Source organism: Bombina bombina, chromosome 1 (genome assembly GCF_027579735.1).
Source record: "Bombina bombina isolate aBomBom1 chromosome 1, aBomBom1.pri, whole genome shotgun sequence".
Lineage (NCBI taxonomy): Eukaryota > Metazoa > Chordata > Amphibia > Anura > Bombinatoridae > Bombina > Bombina bombina.
Genome location: NC_069499.1, coordinates 1,290,992,554 through 1,291,011,845, shown reverse-complemented (window position 1 = coordinate 1,291,011,845; position 19,292 = coordinate 1,290,992,554). Strand labels below are relative to the sequence as shown.

Here is a 19,292-nt window from a genome sequence, read left to right as displayed (position 1 = left end):
GGAACTAGCTAATAATCCCTTCTCCAATCCTTCTTGGAGAAAGGACAAAATCCTAGGAATCCTAACCCTACTCCATGAGTAGCCCTTGGATTCGCACCGATAAAGATATTTACGCCATATCTTATGGTAAATCTTTCTAGCGACAGGCTTTCGAGCCTGAATCAAAGTATCAATGACCGACTCAGAGAATCCCTGCTTAGATAAAATCAAGCGTTCAATCTCCAGGCAGTCAGCTGCAGAGAATTTAGATTTGGATGTTGGAACGGACTTTGAATGAGAAGGTCCCGTCTCAATGGAAGTTTCCACGGTGGCAGAGAGGACATGTTCACTAGATCCGCATACCAAGTCCTGCGTGGCCATGCAGACGCTATTAGAATTACCGAAGCTCCCTCCTGTTTGATTCTTGCAATCACACGAGGCAGGAGAGGAAATGGTGGAAACACATAAGCCAGGTTGAACGACCAAGGTACTGCTAGAGCATCTATCAGTACAGCTTGGGGATCCCTTGACCTGGACCCGTAACGAGGAAGTTTGGCATTCTGACGAGATGCCATCAGATCCAATTTCGGTGTGCCCCATTGATGAATCAATGATGCAAACACCTCCGGATGGAGTTCCCACTCCCCTGGATGAAAAGTCTGACGACTCAGAAAATCCGCTTCCCAGTTCTCTACTCCTGGGATATAGATTGCTGATAGATGGCAAGAGTGAGCCTCCGCCCATCGGATTATCTTTGAAACCTCTATCATCGCTAGAGAACTCCTTGTTCCCCCTTGATGATTGATATATGCTACAGTCGTGATATTGTCCGACTGGAATCTTCTGAATTTGGCCAAAGCCAACTGAGGCTACGCCTGAAGCACATTGAATATTGCTCTCATTTCCAGAATATTAATTGGCAGTAGAAAATCCACCAGGGAATTGCAGACTGCACCCCAGCCCAAGAGACTGGCGTCCGTCGTCACTATTACCCATGCTGGCCTGCGGAAGCACATTCCCTGGGACAGATGATCCTGTGAGAACCACCAAAGAAGAGAGTCTCTGGTCTCTTAGAGGAAGGATTAGGACACAGAGAAGGAACAACAATTTCCTGATTGATATTTCTATTAGTAACAACCTTAGGAAGGAATCCAGATTTGGTACGCAAAACCACCTTATCAGCATGGAAAACAAGATAAGGCGAGTCACATTGCAATGCAGACAGTTCAGAAACTCTTCGAGCCGAAGAGATAGCAACTAAAAACAGAACTTTCCAAGATATAAGCTTAATATCTATGGAATGCATAGGTTCAAACGGAACCCCTTGAAGAACTTTAAGAACTAAATTCAAACTCCATGGCGGAGCAACAGGTTTAAACACAGGCTTGATTCTAACTAAAGCCTGACAGAACGACTGAACGTCTGGAACATCTGCCAGACGCTTGTGCAGTAGAATTGATAAAGCAGATATCTGTCCCTTTAAGGAACTAGCTGATAGCCCCTTCTCCAATCCTTCTTGGAGAAAGGACAAAATCCTAGGAATCCTGATCTTACTCCATGAGTAGCCTTTGGATTCGCACCAATAAAGATATTTACGCCATATCTTATGATAAATTTTCCTGGTGACAGGCTTTCGAGCCTGAATCAAGGTAAATATCGCTCTCAGTTCTAGAATATTTATCGGTAGGAGAGCCTCCTCCTGAGTCCACAAACCCTGTGCTTTCAGGGAATTCCAGACTGCACCCCAGCCCAAAAGGCTGGCGTCTGTCGTCACTATGACCCACACTGGCCTGCGGAAACACATTCCCTGGGACAGATGATCCTGTGACAACCACCAAAGAAGAGTCTCTCTGGTCTCTTGATCCAGATTTATCTGAGGAGATAAATCTGCATAATCCCATTCCACTGTTTGAGCATGCATAGTTGCAGTGGTCTGAGATGCAAGCGAGAAAACGGAACTATGTCCATTGCCACTACCATTAGTCCGATTACCTCCATACACTGAGCCACTGACGGCCGAGGAATGGAATGAAGAGCTCGGCAGCTGGTTAAAATCTTTGATTTCCTGACCTCGTCAGAAAAATGTTCATATCCACCGAATCTATCAGAGTTCCCAGGAATGGAACTCTTGTGAGAGGGATAAGTGAACTCTTTTTTACGTTCACCTTCCACCCGTGAGATCTTAGAAAAGCCAACACGATGTCCGTGTGAGACTTGGCTAGTTGGTAAGTCAACGCCTGAATTAAGATATCGTCCAGATAAGGCGCCACAGCTATGCCCTGTGGCCTTAGAACTGCCAGAAGGGACCCTAGCACCTTTGTGAAAATTCTGGGAGCTGTGGCCAACCCAAAGGGAAGAGCCACAAACTGGTAATGCTTGTCCAGAAAGGCGAACCTGAGGAACTGGTGATGATCTTTGTGGATAGGGATGTGTAGATACGCATTCTTTAAGTCCACAGTGGTCATATATTGACCCTCCTGGATAATCGGCAAAATAGTCCGAATGGTCTCCATCTTGAAGGATGGGACTCTGAGGAATTTGTTTAGGATCTTGAGATCCAAAATTGGTCTGAAGGTTCCCTCTTTTTTGGGAACCACAAACAGATTGGAGTAAAACCCCTGCCCCTGTTCTGTGTTCGGAACTGGGCAGATCACTCCCATGGTATATAGGTCTTCTACACAGCGTAAGAACGCCTCTCTTTTTGTCTGGTTTACAGACAATTGAAAAAGATGGCATCTCCCCCTTGGAGGAGAATCTTTGAAATCTAGAAGATACCCCTGGGTTAAGATGACATGTCCACAAGGTCTGCATACCAAGCTATCAAAATCACCGAAACTCTCTCCTGTTTGATTCTGGCAATCAAGCTAGGAAGGAGAGGAAATGGTGGAAACACATAAGCCAGGTTGAACGACCAGGGTACTGATAGAGCATCTATCAGTACTGCCTGAGGATCCCTTGACCTGGACCCGTAACGAGGAAGTTTGGCGTTCTGACGAGACGCCATCAGATCCAATTCTGGTGTGCCCTATTGCTGAATCAATTGTGCAAACACCTCCGGATGGAGTTCCCACTCCCCCGGATGAAAAGTCTGACGACTTAGAAAATCCGCTTCCCAGTTCTCCACTCCTGGGATATAGATTGCTGATAGATGGCAAGAGTGAGTCTCTGCCCATCTAATTATTTTGGTAACCTCTATCATCGCTAGAGAACTCTTTGTTCCCCCCTGATGATTGATATATGCTACAGTCGTGATATTGTAATAAAAGAATTAGCTATCTTGAGAGCCCTAATTCTATCCAGAATATCATCTAATGGGGTCTCAACCTGAAGAGCCTCCTCCAGAGCCTAGAACCAAAAGGACGCTGCAGTAGTTACAGGAACAATGCACGCTATAGGTTGGAGAAGAAAACCCTGATGAACAAATATTTTCTTCAGGAGACCCTCTAATTTTTTATCCATAGGATCTTTGAAAGCACAACTGTCCTCAATAGGTATAGTTGTACGCTTAGCCAGGGTAGAAATAGCTCCCTCCACCTTAGGGACCGTCCGTCTGCCACGAGTCCCGCATGGTGCCTGATATGGGAAACATTTTCTTAAAAGTAGGAGGGGGAGCGAACGGAATACCTGGTCTATCCCACTCCTTAGTAACAATGTCCTAAATCCTCTTAGGGACCGGAAAAACATCAGTGTAGGCAGGAACATATGAATCAGAAATCTCCCCCTCAGCCAGCAAATCCCTCACCCCCAACTCAGAACATTTTGAGGGTACATCGGATATGGCTAATAAAGCGTCAGAGGGCTCAGCATTTGTTCTCACACCAGACCTACTGCGCTTCCCCTGCAACCCAGGCAGCTTAAATAAAACCTCTGTGAGGGTAATATTCATAACTGCGGCCATATCTTGCAGGGTGAAAGAATAAGACGCACTAGAAGTACTTGGCGTTAGTAGCTAAAATATGTTCTTTGCAATTTATTGACCTTTCAGTGCATGAGGGACACATTCTAAGTGGAGGTTCCACAATGGCTTCTAAACATATTGAACATTGACTTTCCTCAATGTCAGACATGTTGAACAGGCTAGTAATGACTACAAACAAACATGAAAACACTTTATTTAGTGAAAAAAATAACAATCTTAAAAAACGGTACTGCGCCTTTAAGAGAAAAAAAGCATACACATTCTGCAAAACTGCTTTAAAATGCACCAAATTTTCAAATTTTTGCAAGCAGACACAATATATGTAGTTAAGATTGACCCACAAGGAAATTTAACATTTAACCCTTTAATGTGCAAACTGGATTGAAATTAGGCCTACATCCAGAAAAAAACAGCCCCAGCACCTTGCCACAGTCCTGCTGTGGCCCTACCTGCCCTCAGGGATAGTAAATATGGGGATAAAGCTTCGATTTGGCCCAAAACATTCACCAGGGCCCTCAGGAGTTAGAGCTTGCTGAGTGAAAATAACTGCGCATCTGAGGCGTGAAAATAGGCCCCGCCCATCTCACTCGATGTCTCTACAGCCTCAAAGAACCGCACCAGAGCAGTCTTAAACTAGCCATGTGGGTTCTGAGACCCAAAAAATAAGCCAAGTGTACCCTCAATAAAGTTGCCCAAAAAACGTTATTGCCCACAAAACGTTAACAGCACCCAGTTCATAAAACGTTTGCCCACAAACATTCACAACTCAGTGTCAACCATTTTTGTAATTAGCCCCTTATGCAAGCTTAGTAATGCCCTTCTTATTAGCTCTTAGGATTACTGCTTACCCTTACCCTCATGGGGATACTGTCAGCCTTTCTGAAATACCACAGTCTCTCCAGAAAAAATGACTGAACATATCTCACTGCTGTATAGCATGAAAACATTCCTCACACTGAAGTTTCTTGTACTCCTCAGCCTCTGTGGGAAAAGCACTGGATCTTAGTTACAAATGCTAAGATCATCATCCTCCAGGCAGAAGTCTTCATCTATCTGCTGCCTGAGAGTAAATAGTACACACCGGTACCATTTAAAATAAAAAACTCTTGCTTGAAGAAATTAAAAACTAATATTTTATCACCTCTTTCACTTTACCCTTCCTAGCATTTAGAGTAGGCAAAGAGAATGACTGGGGGTGGAGCTAAGGGAGGAGTTATATAGACAGCTCCGCTGTGGTGCTCTTTGCCACTTCCTGTTAGCAGGAGGATAATATCCCACAAGTAAAGGATGAATCCGTGGACTCGTCGTACCTTATAGAAGAAAGTGTAGCCACTCCTATCGCAAACATCTCTGCTCCAATCTGACACAAAGATAGATTTTGTCTAGTAGGTGCTTTTTTAGCTTGGTATAAACATGAGGAGTAGTTTCCAAACAAACATAAAAATCCCCCATTAATTTTATAACATAATAATACTATACATTATTTGTTGGTAGTATTTACAACATTTTTCACGTTAGGAAATTAATTTTAAATATATCTATATATGTTTATATTTATGTATTTATCTATGTGAATTTGTCTATCTCTATCATGTAAGGATGCTTTAGGTCAGAACTACTAACTACAAAACGCATAGAAAAATGGAAATGGATTGTACTTTTGGCATACCAATGTCATTTCTTTAATTAAATATCTGAATGGTTTTAGAAATTATAATTAAATCAACAGAATGTTAATATACTGACATTTTAAAGTTGGATATATATTAGTCATGAAAAAGAAAAAAAAAAATCAAACATTGTTATTTAGTATTTTAATGTAAAACTTTCTCTAAAATGCTTTATAAATTACGCTTAAATGATTCTGCGATAACATTTTTTTCAGTTCAGTGACATTAAAAAGGAAGCCAGCACTGATGTGCATGAAATGCCATGGTAACTTGAAAGTCAGATGATAGGTAAATCATTTAACAATAATTTTGTTTAGTCCTACAGTTTGCCTTAAAAGAGGGTTAAACACATTTAACTTTATGTAAATAAAGATAGCGGACTGTAAAATGTACTTTATATGTTATGTAAAAATAAGGACTGAAGACATATATGACAAAACAAGACGGGCATCAACAAATAACATATTTATTATAAATCAAGCAACAGAAAAACATAATTTATGTAAGAACTTACCTGATAAATTCATTTATTTCATATTAGCAAGAGTCCATGAGCTAGTGACGTATGGGATATACATTCCTACCAGGAGGGGCAAAGTTTCCCAAACCTCAAAATGCCTATAAATACACCCCTCACCACACCCACAAATCAGTTTAACGAATAGCCAAGAAGTGGGGTGATAAGAAAAAGTGTGAAAGCATAAAAAATAAGGAATTGGAATAATTGTGCTTTATACAAAAAAATCATAACCACCACAAAAAAGGGTGCGCCTCATGGACTCTTGCTAATATGAAAGAAATGAATTTATCAGGTAAGTTCTTACATAAATTATGTTTTCTTTCATGTAATTAGCAAGAGTCCATGAGCTAGTGACGTATGGGATAATAAATACCCAAGATGTGGAACTTCCACGCAAGAGTCACTAGAGAGGGAGGGATAAAATAAAGACAGCCAATTCCGCTGAAAAATAACCCACACTCCAAAATAAAGTTTTAATCTTATAATGAAAAAACCTGAAATTATAAGCAGAAGAATCAAACTGAAACAGCTGCCTGAAGTACTTTTCTACCAAAAACTGCTTCAGAAGAAGAAAACACATCAAAATGGTAGAATTTAGTAAAAGTATGCAAAGAAGACCAAGTGGCCGCTTTGCAAATCTGATCAACAGAAGCTTCATTCCTAAACGCCCAGGAAGTAGAAACTGACCTAGTAGAATGAGCTGTAATCCTTTGAGGCGGAGTTTTACCCGACTCGACATAAGCATGATGAATCAAAGACTTTAACCAAGACGCCAAAGAAATGGCAGAGGCCTTCTGACCTTTCCTGGAACCGGAAAAGATAACAATTAGACTAGAATGCTATAATTTATTGCGTCATTCTTGATGCGAGACTTTTTTGGCGCGAGAATTACGTTTGTTGACGTAATTTCGTCATTTCCGGCGTCTTAGTTGGCGCCGAGTTTTTTTATGAGGTTGCGTCATCCATGACGCTCGTGTTCGTTGCAGACGTTTTTGGCACCAAAAAATATTTTGTCAGTTGTGGGCGTCATACTTGGCGCCAAACTTTTTGACATTATTAAAAGACTTCATTTCTTTTTGCTTCTGGTTTCCAGAGGCCTATTTTGTTTGCATTTCTTTCCCATTCCTGAAACTTTCATATGAGGAAATTGATCATTTTGCTTTATATGTTATTTTTTCTCTTACATATTGCAAGATGTCTTAATCTGACCCTGTCTCAGATTCTACTACTGGAATACTGCTGCCTGATGTCGGTTCTACCAAAGCTAAGTGCATTTGTTGTAGACTTGTGGTAACTGTTCCTCCGGCTGTAGTTTGTGATAGTTGTCATGACAAACTTTTACATGCAGACAATATTTCCATTAGTAGTAGTTCATTACCTGTTGCTGGTCCTTCAACATCTAATGCTCAGGATATTCCTGTTAATTTGAGAGAATTTGTTTCTAATTCCATTCAGAAGGCTTTTTCTGCCATACTGCCTTCTAATAAACGTAAAAGGTCTTTTAAAACTTCTCATAAAATTGATGAATTTTTAAATGACCAACAACATTCTGATTTATCTATCTCTGATGAGGATCTATCTGGTTCAGAAGATTCTGCCTCAGATATTGACACTGACAAATCTTCATACTTATTTAAAATGGAGTATATTCGTTCCTTATTAAAAGAGGTGTTGATTGCATTAGATATGGAGGAGACTAGTCCTCTTGATATTAAAACTAGTAAACGTTTAAATTCGTTTTTTAAACCTCATGTAGTTATTCCTGAGGTTTTTCCAGTTCCTGATGCTATTTCAGATGTAATTTCTAGGGAATGGAATAAATTGGGTACTTCTTTTACTCCTCCTTCAATGTTTAAGAAACTATATCCTTTGCCGACTGATAGATTGGAGTTTTAGGAAAAGATCCCCAAAGTTGATGGGGCCATCTCTACTCTTGCTAAGCGTACTACTATTCCTACGGCAGATAGTACTTCTTTTAAAGATCCTTTAGATAGGAAACGTGAATCTTATCTAAAGAAGGCTTATTTATGTTCAGGTCATCTTCTTAGGCCTGCTATTTCTTTGGCTGATGTTGCAGCTGCTTCAACTTTTTGGTTGGAAACCTTAGCGCAACAAGTACCAGATCATAATGTGTATAGCATTGTTAAGTTAATTCAACATGCTAATAATTTCATTTGTGATGCCATTTTTTATATTATCAGAATTGATGTTAGATATATGTCTTTAGCTATTTTAGCTAGAAGAGCTTTATGGCTTAAATCTTGAAATGCTCCAGGTCCAGGGATCCTCAGGTGGAAGCAGTGGATGCATTGACACTTCCTTGGAGTTATCAACCTGCCTATATTTTTCCGCCTCTAGTTCTTCTTCCAAGAGGGATTTCCAAAATCATAATGGAGCGTTCGTTTGTACTGATGGTGACTCCAGCATGGCCACACAGGTTTTAGTATGCGGATCTTATTCGGATGTCCAGTTGCCAACCTTGGCCACTTCCGTTAAGGCTAGACCTTCTATCTCAAGGTCCGTTTTTCCATCAGGATCTCAAATCATCATCATGGAAATTGAACGCTTAGTGCTTAGTCATAGAGGTTTCTCTGACTCCGTGATTAATACTATGTTGCAGGCTCGTAAATCTGTGTCTAGAAAGATTTATTATTGAGTTTGGAAGACTTACATTTCATGGTGCTCTTCTCATAAATTCTCTTGGCATTCTTTTACAATTCCTAGAATTTTACTGTTTCTTCAGGATGATTTAGATAAGGGTTTGTCTGCAAGCTCTGCTCTTTCTGTTCTATTCCATAGATAAATTGCTAAAATTCCTGATATTCATTGTTTTGTACAGGCTTTGGTTTGTATCAAGCCTGTCATTAAATCAATCTCTCCTCCTTGGAGTCTTAATTTGGTTTTGAAGGCTTTACAGGGTCCTCCATTTGAGCCTATGCATTCTCTGGACATTAAATTACTTTCTTGGAGAGTGTTGTTTCTTTTGGCTATCTCTTCTGCTAGAAGAGTTTCTGAATTATCTGCTCTTTCTTGTGAGTCTCCTTTTCTGATTTTTCATCAGGATAAGGCGGTTTTGCGGACTTCATTTAAATTTTTACCTAAAGTTGTGAACTCCAACAACATTAGTAGAGAAATTGTTGTCCCTTCTTTGTGTCCTAATCCTAATAATTCTCTGGAGAGATCTTTACATTCTTTGGATGTGGTAAGAGCTTTGAAATATTATGTTGAAGCTACTAAAGATTTCAGGAAGACTTCTAGTCTATTTGTTATCTTTTCTGGTTCTAGGAATGGTCAGAAGGCTTCTGCCATTTCTTTGGCATCTTGGTTAAAGCTTTTGATTCATCATGCTTATTTGGAGACGGGTAAATCCCCGCCTCAGAGGATTACGGCTCATTATACTAGGTCAGTTTACACTTCCTGGGCTTTTAAGAATGAGGCTTCGGTTAATCAGATTTGCAAAGCAGCAACTTGGTCTTCTTTGCATACTTTTACTAAATTCTACCATTTTGATGTGTTTCCTTCTTCAGAAGCAGTTTTTGGTAGAAAAGTACTTCAGGCAGCTGTTTCAGTTTGATTCTTCTGCTTATAATTTCAGTTTTTTTCATTATAAAGATTAAAACTTTTGTTTTGGGTTGTGGATTAATTTTTCAGCGGAATTGGCTGTCTTTATTTTTTATACCTCCCTCTCTAGTGACTCTTGCGTGGAGTTCCACATCTTGGGTATTTGCTATCCCATACGTCACTAGCTCATGGACTCTTGCATGAAAGAAAACATAATTTATGTAAGAATTTAACTGATAAATTCATTTCTTTCATATTGGCAAGAGTCCATGAGACCCACCCTTTTTATGGTGGTTATGATTTTTTTGTATAAAACACAATTATTCCAATTCCTTGTTGATGCTTTTTGCTCCTTTCTTATCAACCCACTTCTTGGCTATTCATTAAACTGAATTGTGGGTGTGGTGGGGGGGGGTATTTATAGGCATTTTGAGGTTTGGGAAACTTTGCCCCTCCTGGTAGTATTGTATATCCCATACGTCACTAGCTCATGGACTCTTGCCAATATGAAAGAAATGAATTTATCAGGTATATTCTTACATAAATTATGTTTTCGTTGTGATTTGTATGAGTGGCGCTTAAATCATTTTATCATTTTTATTTTCTTTTAAAAATGCTTACTTTCATGTTCCTATTCACAGAGATCATTTCTAGTTTCTGAGGTTTGCCTTTCTGGACAGGCATTTTCAGTTTGTTGCTCTACTATTTGGTCTGGCTACAGTTCCAAGAATAATCACAAAGGTTCTGGGTACCCTTTTGTGTGTGTGTGTGTGTGTGGTCTCAGGGTATTCCAGTGTTTCCATACCTGGACAACATCTTGGTTCAAGCTCCATATTTTCCTTTTAGCACTATCTCGCACCAACCGATTCTTGGTTCTTGAGCAGCATGGTTGGAGTATCAATTTTCCAAAGAGTTATTTGGTTCCTCAGACAAAGGTAACTTTCTTGGGCTTTCAAATCGATTCTGTATCCATGAGTCTTTCTCTAACAGAGCAGAGAAGGTTAAAATTGGTGTCAGTTTGTCTGAACCTTCAGTCTCTCTTGTTTCCTTTAGTGGCTCTGTGTTTGAACAACAAGCTTCCCAGGTACTTTGCGAGGTCCAGGGATCCGCAAGCAAAGTCAGTGAATGCTCTAGTAGTTTATTGGCCTTTTCAACCTACTTATTTGTTTCTGTCTCTTGTTATTCTTCCCAGAGTCATTTACAAGATAAAGCTAGAGATTTCTTCTGTAATCCTGATTGCCCCAGCGTGGCCATACACGATTTGGTATGCGGATCTGGTTCAGATGTCCAGTTGCCCTCCTTTGCCTCTTCCTCTGCAAAAAGACCTTCTGTTCCAAGGTTTGTTTTTCCATCCAGATCTCAAGTCTCTCAACTTGATGGCATGAAAATTAAACGCTTAGTCCTTAAATATAGGGGTATCTCTGATTTGATGATTAAAACCTTGATTCAGACTTGTAAGCCTGTAACTAGGAATATAAATCACAAGGTCTAGAAGGCCTTTATTTCTTGGTGTATAGATCAAGGATTTTCTTGGCATTCTCTCAGAATTCCTAGGATTCTGCAGTTTCTTTTGCAAGATGTACAGAGTCCACGGATTCATCCTAACTTGTGGGATATTGTCCTTCCTGACAGGAAGTAGCAAAAAGAGCACCACAGCAGAGCTGTCTATATAGCTCCCCCCTTAACTCCACCCCCCAGTCATTCTCTTTGCTGGCTCTAAGCAGGAAGAGTAAAGAGAAGAGGTGTTAAACTGTTAGTTTTTATTTTATCTTCAATCAAGAGTTTGTTGTTTTTAAATGGTACCGGTGTTGTACTATTTAATCTCAGGCAGGACATATATAAAGATTTCTGCCTGGAGGATGATGATCTTAGCATTTGTAACTAAGGTCCACTGCTGTTAACACATGAGCTGAGGAGTACAGGAAAACTTCAGTGTGAGGAACGGTTTCTTGCTATACAGCAATGAGGTATGTTCAGTCATATTTTCTGCAGAGACTGTGTTAACTCAGAAAGGCTGACAGTGTACCCATTAGGGGAAGGGTAAGCAGTAATCCTAGTGTTATCAGAGGTTTTTACTCGCTTGCATAAAGGGTTAATTTTTTGTGGGCACTCAGTTTGTTATGTGAATTTGGGACAAACGTTTTTGTGTCTGGGAGTAACGTTTTCTATTTTATGGGACATTTGCTTGAGGGTTCTTTGGGGTTGTTTATAACCCACATGGCTTTCAGGCAGGGTTTGTTAGTTTTGTGTAGGCCCCAGCAACATCGAGTCAGGTGGGCGGGGCCTACATTTACAAGCAGCAAGCAACTTCTCCTGAGGTCCTGAGAGTCTTCTGAGGGACTAATTGAAGCTTTAAACCCCATATTATCGCTTCCTAAGGGCAGGTAGGGCCACAGCAGAGCGTGCTTTAGGGGGTTTTAACCGGTTTTAGACACTTATCAATCCGTTTTTTTTCATTTGGTGGTCTATTGCTTTTTTACTTGTGGTGCAATCCTTCGAAAGCTTAGTGGGTACACTGTTAAAATTTTGGAATTTTTTAAGCAATTTTAACCTGTTTTGCAGTTTGAGTATGCTGTTTTTTTTTCTCTTAAAGGTACAGTACCGTTTTTGCAAATTGTGTTTTTTTTCATTAAATAAAGTGTTTTCCAAGCTTGCTTGCTTCAATACTAGCCTGTTAAAAATGTCTGACACTGAGGAAACTCATTGTTCAATTTGTTTAGAAGCCATTGTGGAACCCCCTCTAAGAATGTGTCCCAATTGTACTGATATGTCTATAAATTGCAAACAGCATATTTTGACTTCTAAGAATTTGGCATTAAATGATTCTCAGACAGAAGTAAATCAGGTTTCGCCATCTAGTTCTCCCCAAGTGTCACAACCAGTTACGCCCGCACAAGCAACGCCAAGTACTTCTAGTGCGTCTAATTCTTTCACCTTGCAAGATATGGCTTCAGTTATGAATACTACCCTCACAGAGGTTTTATCTAAACTGCCAGGGTTGCAAGGGAAGCGCAGTAGCTCTAGTTAAGAACAAATGCTGAGCCTTCTAACGCTTTAGTATGTTCTGAGGTAGGGATGAGGGATTTGCTGTCTGAGGGAGAGATTTCTGATTCAGGAAAGATGTTCCCTCAGACAGATTCAGATATGACAGCATTTAAATTTAAGCTAGAGCACCCCTTATTGCTCAGGGAGGTTTTAGCTACTCTGGATGATTGTGACCCTATTGTCGTTCCAGAGAAATTGTGTAAAATGGACAAATATTTAGAGGTTCCTGTTTACACTGATGTTTTTCCGGTCCCTAAGAGGATTTCGGACATTGTTACTAAGGAGTGGGATAGACCAGGTATTCCGTTCGCTCCCCTCCTGTTTTTAAGAAAATTTTCCCCATTTCTGACACCATAAAGGACTCATGGCAGACGGTCCCTAAGGTGGAGGGAGCTATTTCTACTCTGGCTAAGCGTACAACTATACCTATTGAAGACAGTTGTGCTTTCATTGATCCTCCTAAAGAAAATTTTTGTTCATCAGGGTTTTCTTCTTCAACCTATAGCGTGCATTGTTCCGGTAACCACTGCAGCTGCTTTTTGGTTTGAGGCTCTAGAAGAGGCTCTTCAGATGGAGACCCCACTAGATGATATTTTGGACAGAATTAAGGCCCTTAAGTTGGCTAATTCTTTTATTACAGACGCCGCTTTTCATCTTGCTAAGTTAGCGGCAAAGAATTCAGGTTTTGCCATTTTAGCGCGAAGAGCGTTATGGCTTAAATCCTGGTCAGCTGATGTGTCATCTAAATCTAAGCTTTTTACCATCCCTTTCAAAGGTAAGACCCTATTCGGCCCTGCACTGAAAGAGATCATTTCAGACATCACTGGAGGGAAGGGTCATGCCCTCCCTCAAGATAAGTCAAATAAGACAAGGACCAAACAAAATAATTTTCGTTCCTTTCGAAACTTCAAGGGTGGTCCCACTTCCTCTTCCCCTGCTGCAAAGCAAGAGGGGAACTTTGCTCAATCCAAGCCAACCTGGAGACCTAACCAGGCTTGGAACAAGGGTAAACAGGCCAAAAAGCCTGCTGCTGCCACTAAGACAGCATGAAGAGGTAGCCCCCGATCTGGGACCGGATCAAGTAGGGGGCAGACTTTCTCTCTTTGCTCAGGCCTGGGCAAGAGACGTTCAGGACTCCTGGGCCGTAGAAATTGTAACCCAGGGGTATCTCCTAGATTTCAAAGATTCTCCTCCAAGGGGGAGGTTCCATCTTTCTCAATTGTCTGTAAATCAGACAAAAAGAGAGGCATTCTTACGCTGTGTAGAAGTCCTTTTTACCATGGGAGTGATCTGCCCATTTCCAAAAACAGAACAGGGGCAAGGTTTCTACTCCAATCTGTTTGTGGGAACCTTCAGACCAATTCTAGATCTCAAGATCCTAAACCAATTCCTAAGAGTTCCATCCTTGAAGATAGAGACCATTCGGACTATTTTACCAATGATCCAGGAGGGTCAATATATGACTACCGTGGATCTAAAGGATGCGTATATACACATTCCTATCCACAAAGATCATCACCAGTTGCTCAGGTTTGCCTTTCTGGACAGGCATTACCAGTTTGTGGCTCTTCCCTTCGGGTTGGCCACGGCGCCAAGAATCTTCACAAAGGTGCTAGGGTCCCTTCTGGCGGTCCTAAGGCCGAGGGGCATAGCAGTGGCGCCTTATCTAGACGACATCTTAATTCAAGCGTCGACTTTCCAACTTGCCAAGTCTCACACGGACTTAGTGTTGGCGTTTCTAAGATCTCATGGGTGGAAGGTGAACGTGAAAAAGAGTTCTCTTATTCCTCTCACAAGAGTTTCATTTCTAGGGACTCTTGAACTAAACGATGGTGATCTGTCCACCACGTCAGAGAGTGTCGTACAATCGTATTTAAAGATATTAACTGTGATATCTTTGTATAATCCCTGCACCATTGGTTCAGCATACAAAGCTGAAGAGGTCGCATGTGAAAACGAGCAAAGGGGATCGCGTCCGATGCAGCAGTCATAAGACCTAGAATTTCCATGCATAAGGCTACCGAAGGGAATGATTGAGACTGAAGGTTTCGACAAGCTGAAACCAATTTCAGACGTCTCTTGTCCGTCAGAGACAAAGTCATGGACACTGAATCTATTTGGAAACCTAAAAAGGTTACCCTTGTCTGAGGAATCAATGAAGGCTTTGGTAAATTGATCCTCCAACCATGTTCTTGAAGAAACGACACAAGTCGATTCGTATGAAATTCTGCTAAATGTGAAGACTGAGCAAGTACCAAGATATCGTCCAAATAAGGAAATACCACAATACCCTGTTCTCTGATTACAGATAGAAGGGCACCGAGAACCTTTGAAAAAAATCCTTGGAGCTGTTGCTAGGCCGAACGGCAGAGCCACAAACTGGTAATGCTTGTCTAGAAAAGAGAATCTCAGAAACTGAAAGTGATCTGGATGAATCGGAATATGCAGATATGCATCTTGTAAATCTATTGTGGACATATAATGCCCTTGCTGAACAAAAGGCAGAATAGTCCTTATAGTTACCATTTTGAATGTTGGTATCCTTACATAACGATTCAATATTTTTAAATCCAGAACTGGCCAGAAGAGATTTGAGTAAAACCCCAGCCCAACTAAGTTTAACAACCACAGTCCTCTCACACGTCCTATCTATTAGTTAGGTGCAAGAGAATGACTGGGTATGACGTAGAGGGGAGGAGCTATATAGCAGCTCTGCTTGGGTGATCCTCTTGCACTTCCTGTTAGGGAGGAGATATAATCCCATAAGTAATGGATGACCCGTGGACTGACTAAACTTAACAGGAGAAAAATGCATTAAAAAAACATCTTGATGGCTTTAATCATCAATTATATTTTAACTGTTTAAAACAATTTATTATATTTAGATATATATATATATATACACACACACACACACACACACACACACATACATACATACAAACACACGTAGCCCTTAATTTACACCGGGGTTAGGATCCGGAAGGAATGGTTGTAAATTGAAACCCAGTTTATAATGTAAATCAATGAGAAGTGGGGGAGTTAGGTTCCAGGCCCCTCTCAAAATTGACATAAGTAACACCTAATATATTATTTTTAAAGCTTTGAAATGAAGACTATAAATGCTAAACAGCATTATAAACAGTATGCGATAATCACACAACACAGTATGTATCATCAAACTAAGTTTAATGAACAAAAACATTTTTTACTTGCATTTTTCTGCAAACAGGTCTCTGCATTGACAACAGTAGCATACACTGTTAGCAAATATTGGGTCTGCAGCTATTCTATGCATTGCAGTCTGGACTGATTTATAGGCAAAACCTGATGTCCTAGTCTTCAAGCAGCTGGGCAGGAAGCTGAAAGGGAAGTTTCCCTTTATCACGGCTGCTATATCTTTTCCTTTGAAAGCTGCTTGATAGCTCTGGTCTGTTTACACTGATTAATTTCACCCTGCTAGGCTTGTAATTTCTTTGCAGCAACACAAGCAGACAGCTCCACCTACTAGCCTGCCCTTATTTTAATCAATGCTGTGATTCTCAATAGCAGTCACATGACTGAAAAAAGGAGCGTTATTCTGAAACGGCGCTAATTGAACTGGCAAAAGACGAGGGCCACCTGTATATATACTGTGTGTGTGTGTGTATATATATATATATATATGTATATATATATATATATATATATATATATATATATATATATATATATATATATATATATATATATATATATATATATATATATACACACACACACATACACCAATAAAAATGTTTCTGCACACCTTACAAAATTATTTTATTAATATTACTTCTTAGGGGTGCAAGCAAGCAACCAAATAATTAAACAAAATAGAATATTGCCACACATATTCGGCAATATTCTATTTATATATATATATATATATATATATATATATATATATATATATATATATATATATATACACACATACATACATATACATATATATATATATATATATATACACACACATACATATATATACATACATAAACATATACACACACACACACAAACATATAATACCTGGCTCCCAGATTTTTGGTCTGCCTCCTAGTTTTTGAACATGTTTGTAAAGAAAGTATCTGAATTGCATATACCAAAACACATTAAAGAGGGCAATATAAATTTCAATAAATAATTATTCAAACACTATAAAAAGGTCCAACCAAAATTGTATATGGAGGGATATACAGCACTTCTGACTTCATTAAGGCATTATTATACACAATGTGGTTCTACAAGAGTGTAAAAGAAATAAAGAATTGCGACCAAGTTTCATAAAACACCAGAAAAATAATTTTCTTTTTACAATGATGAACACTTTTATGAGCTAATTATAGTATTGTTTTATTTTATATACACACCACTAGTATCCTTACCACATAAATAAGCTCATCTCGTTCCCCAGCAATACTCTCTGCCAATGTTAGAATGTTGGCTAAATACTGATGAGCTGCCACTTCCTTATCCATTGCATCTTCAAGCTGGTGCTTCAACTGGTCAATCCTTTTCTGCAACTTTCTGCAACATATTTTTTTATTAGTCCATATTACCATATAAATAATACTTAAAATAGCAGGAATTTCCTACTACAGGTCACAGACCCAAATGTATGTTATGCAATTTGTTTGTGATTTGGATAGTGTAAGCAACATTTATAAATAACAAAATATATATATATTTACCTGGTTAATTAATTAATGAATTTCTTTCATGGTGGTAAGAGTCCACGATCCACTACTCTTGGGAACTACTCTTCTTTACTACTAAGAGGAGGGCAAAGATTCCCAAACCCCACAAGCTCTATAAAACCCCTCCCACTTCACACGTACCTTAGTCTAACATATAGCCAAGCAAAGTGAGGTACGTAAAAGGAATAAGAGCCATCAAAGGAGAAGGGGAAAAAAAAAGATATGCTAAAGAAAAAACTAAGCCCAAAAAAACATAAGGGTGGGGTCTTGTGGGCTCTCACCATTATAAAAAAATTAAAGGGACAGTCTAGGCCAAAATAAACTTTCATGATTCAGATAGAGCATGTAATTTTAAACAATTTTCCAATTTACTTTTATCACCAATTTTGCTTTGTTCTCTTGGTGTTCTTAGTTGAAAGCTTAACCTAGGAGGTTCATATGCTAATTTCTTAGACCTTGAAGGCCACCTCTTTCAGATTGCATTTTAACAGTTTTTCACCACTAGAGGGTGTTAGTTCACGTATTTCATATAGATAACACTGTGCTCGTGCACGTAAAGTTATCTGGGAGCCATCACTGATTGGCTAGACTGCAAGTCTGTCAAAAGAACTGAAAAAAGGGGCAGTTTGCAGAGGCTTAGATACAAGATAATCACAGAGGTTAAAAGTATATTATTATAACTGTGTTGGTTATGCAAACCTGGGGACTGGGTAATAACAAAATTTATGCTTACCTGATAAATTTCTTTCTCTTGTGGTGTATCCAGTCCACGGGTTCATCCATTACTTGTGGGATATTCTCCTTCCCAACAGGAAGTTGCAAGAGGACACCCACAGCAGAGCTGTCTATATCGCTCCTCCCCTAACCCCCACCTCCAGTCATTCGACCGAAGACAAGTAAGAAAAAGGAGAAACTATAGGGTGCAGTGGTGACTGTAGTTTTAAAAATAAAAACACCTGCCTTAAAGTGACAGGGCGGGCCGTGGACTGGATACACCACAAGAGAAAGAAATTTATCAGGTAAGCATAAATTTTGTTTTCTCTTGTAAGGTGTATCCAGTCCACAGGTTCATCCATTACTGAGCAATGATAACCCTTGGATTCACACCAATGAAGATATTTACACCATATCTTATGATAAATTTTCCTGGTGACAGGCTTTCGAGCCTGAATCAAGGTATCAATGACCAACTCGGAGAAACCACGTTTTGATAAAATCAAGCGTTCAATCTCCAAGCAGTCAGACGCAGAGAAATTAGATTTGGATGTTTGAATGGACCTTGGAGTAGAAGGTCCTGCCTCAGCGGCAGAGTCCATGGTGGAAAGGATGACATGTCCACCAGATCTGCATACCAAGTCCTGCGTGGCCACGCAGGTGCTATCAAAATCACAGAAGCTCTCTCCTGCTTGATCTTGGCAATCAGACAAGGGAGGAGAGAAAATGGTGGAAACACATAAGCCAGGTTGAAGGACCAGGGCACTGCTAGAGCATCTATCAGTGGTGCCTGGAGATCCCTTGACCTGGACCCGTAACAAGGAAGCTTGGCGTTCTGACGAGACGCCATCAGATCCAGTTCTGGTTTGCCCCATAGTTGAATCAGCTGGGCAAATACCTCCGGATGGAGTTCCCACTCCCCTGGATGAAAGGTCTGCCGACGTAGAAAGTCTGCCTCACAGTTCTCTACTCCTGGGCTATGGATAGCTGAGAGATGGCAAGAGTGAACCTCTGCCCACAAAACTATCCTGGAAACCTCCATCATTGCCAGGGGGCTTCTTGTTCCCCCCTGATGGTTGATATAGGCTACAGTCGTGAAATTGTCCGACTGAAATCTGATGAATCTGACCGCAGCTAGCTGAGGCCAGGCTTGAAGAGCA

The 19,292-nt window shown here is 40.1% G+C and overlaps 1 protein-coding gene across 1 annotated transcript in view; it reads right to left on the bottom strand.

Moving 5' to 3' along the window:
- CEP89 (centrosomal protein 89) overlaps positions 1-19,292 on the bottom strand; it is an 805,336-nt gene that overhangs the window by 354,154 nt on the left and 431,890 nt on the right. Inside the window, exon 15 of the mRNA XM_053701611.1 lies at positions 17,107-17,248. Coding sequence (XP_053557586.1) covers positions 17,107-17,248 — 142 coding nt within the window. The remainder of the gene's footprint in view (positions 1-17,106; positions 17,249-19,292) is intronic.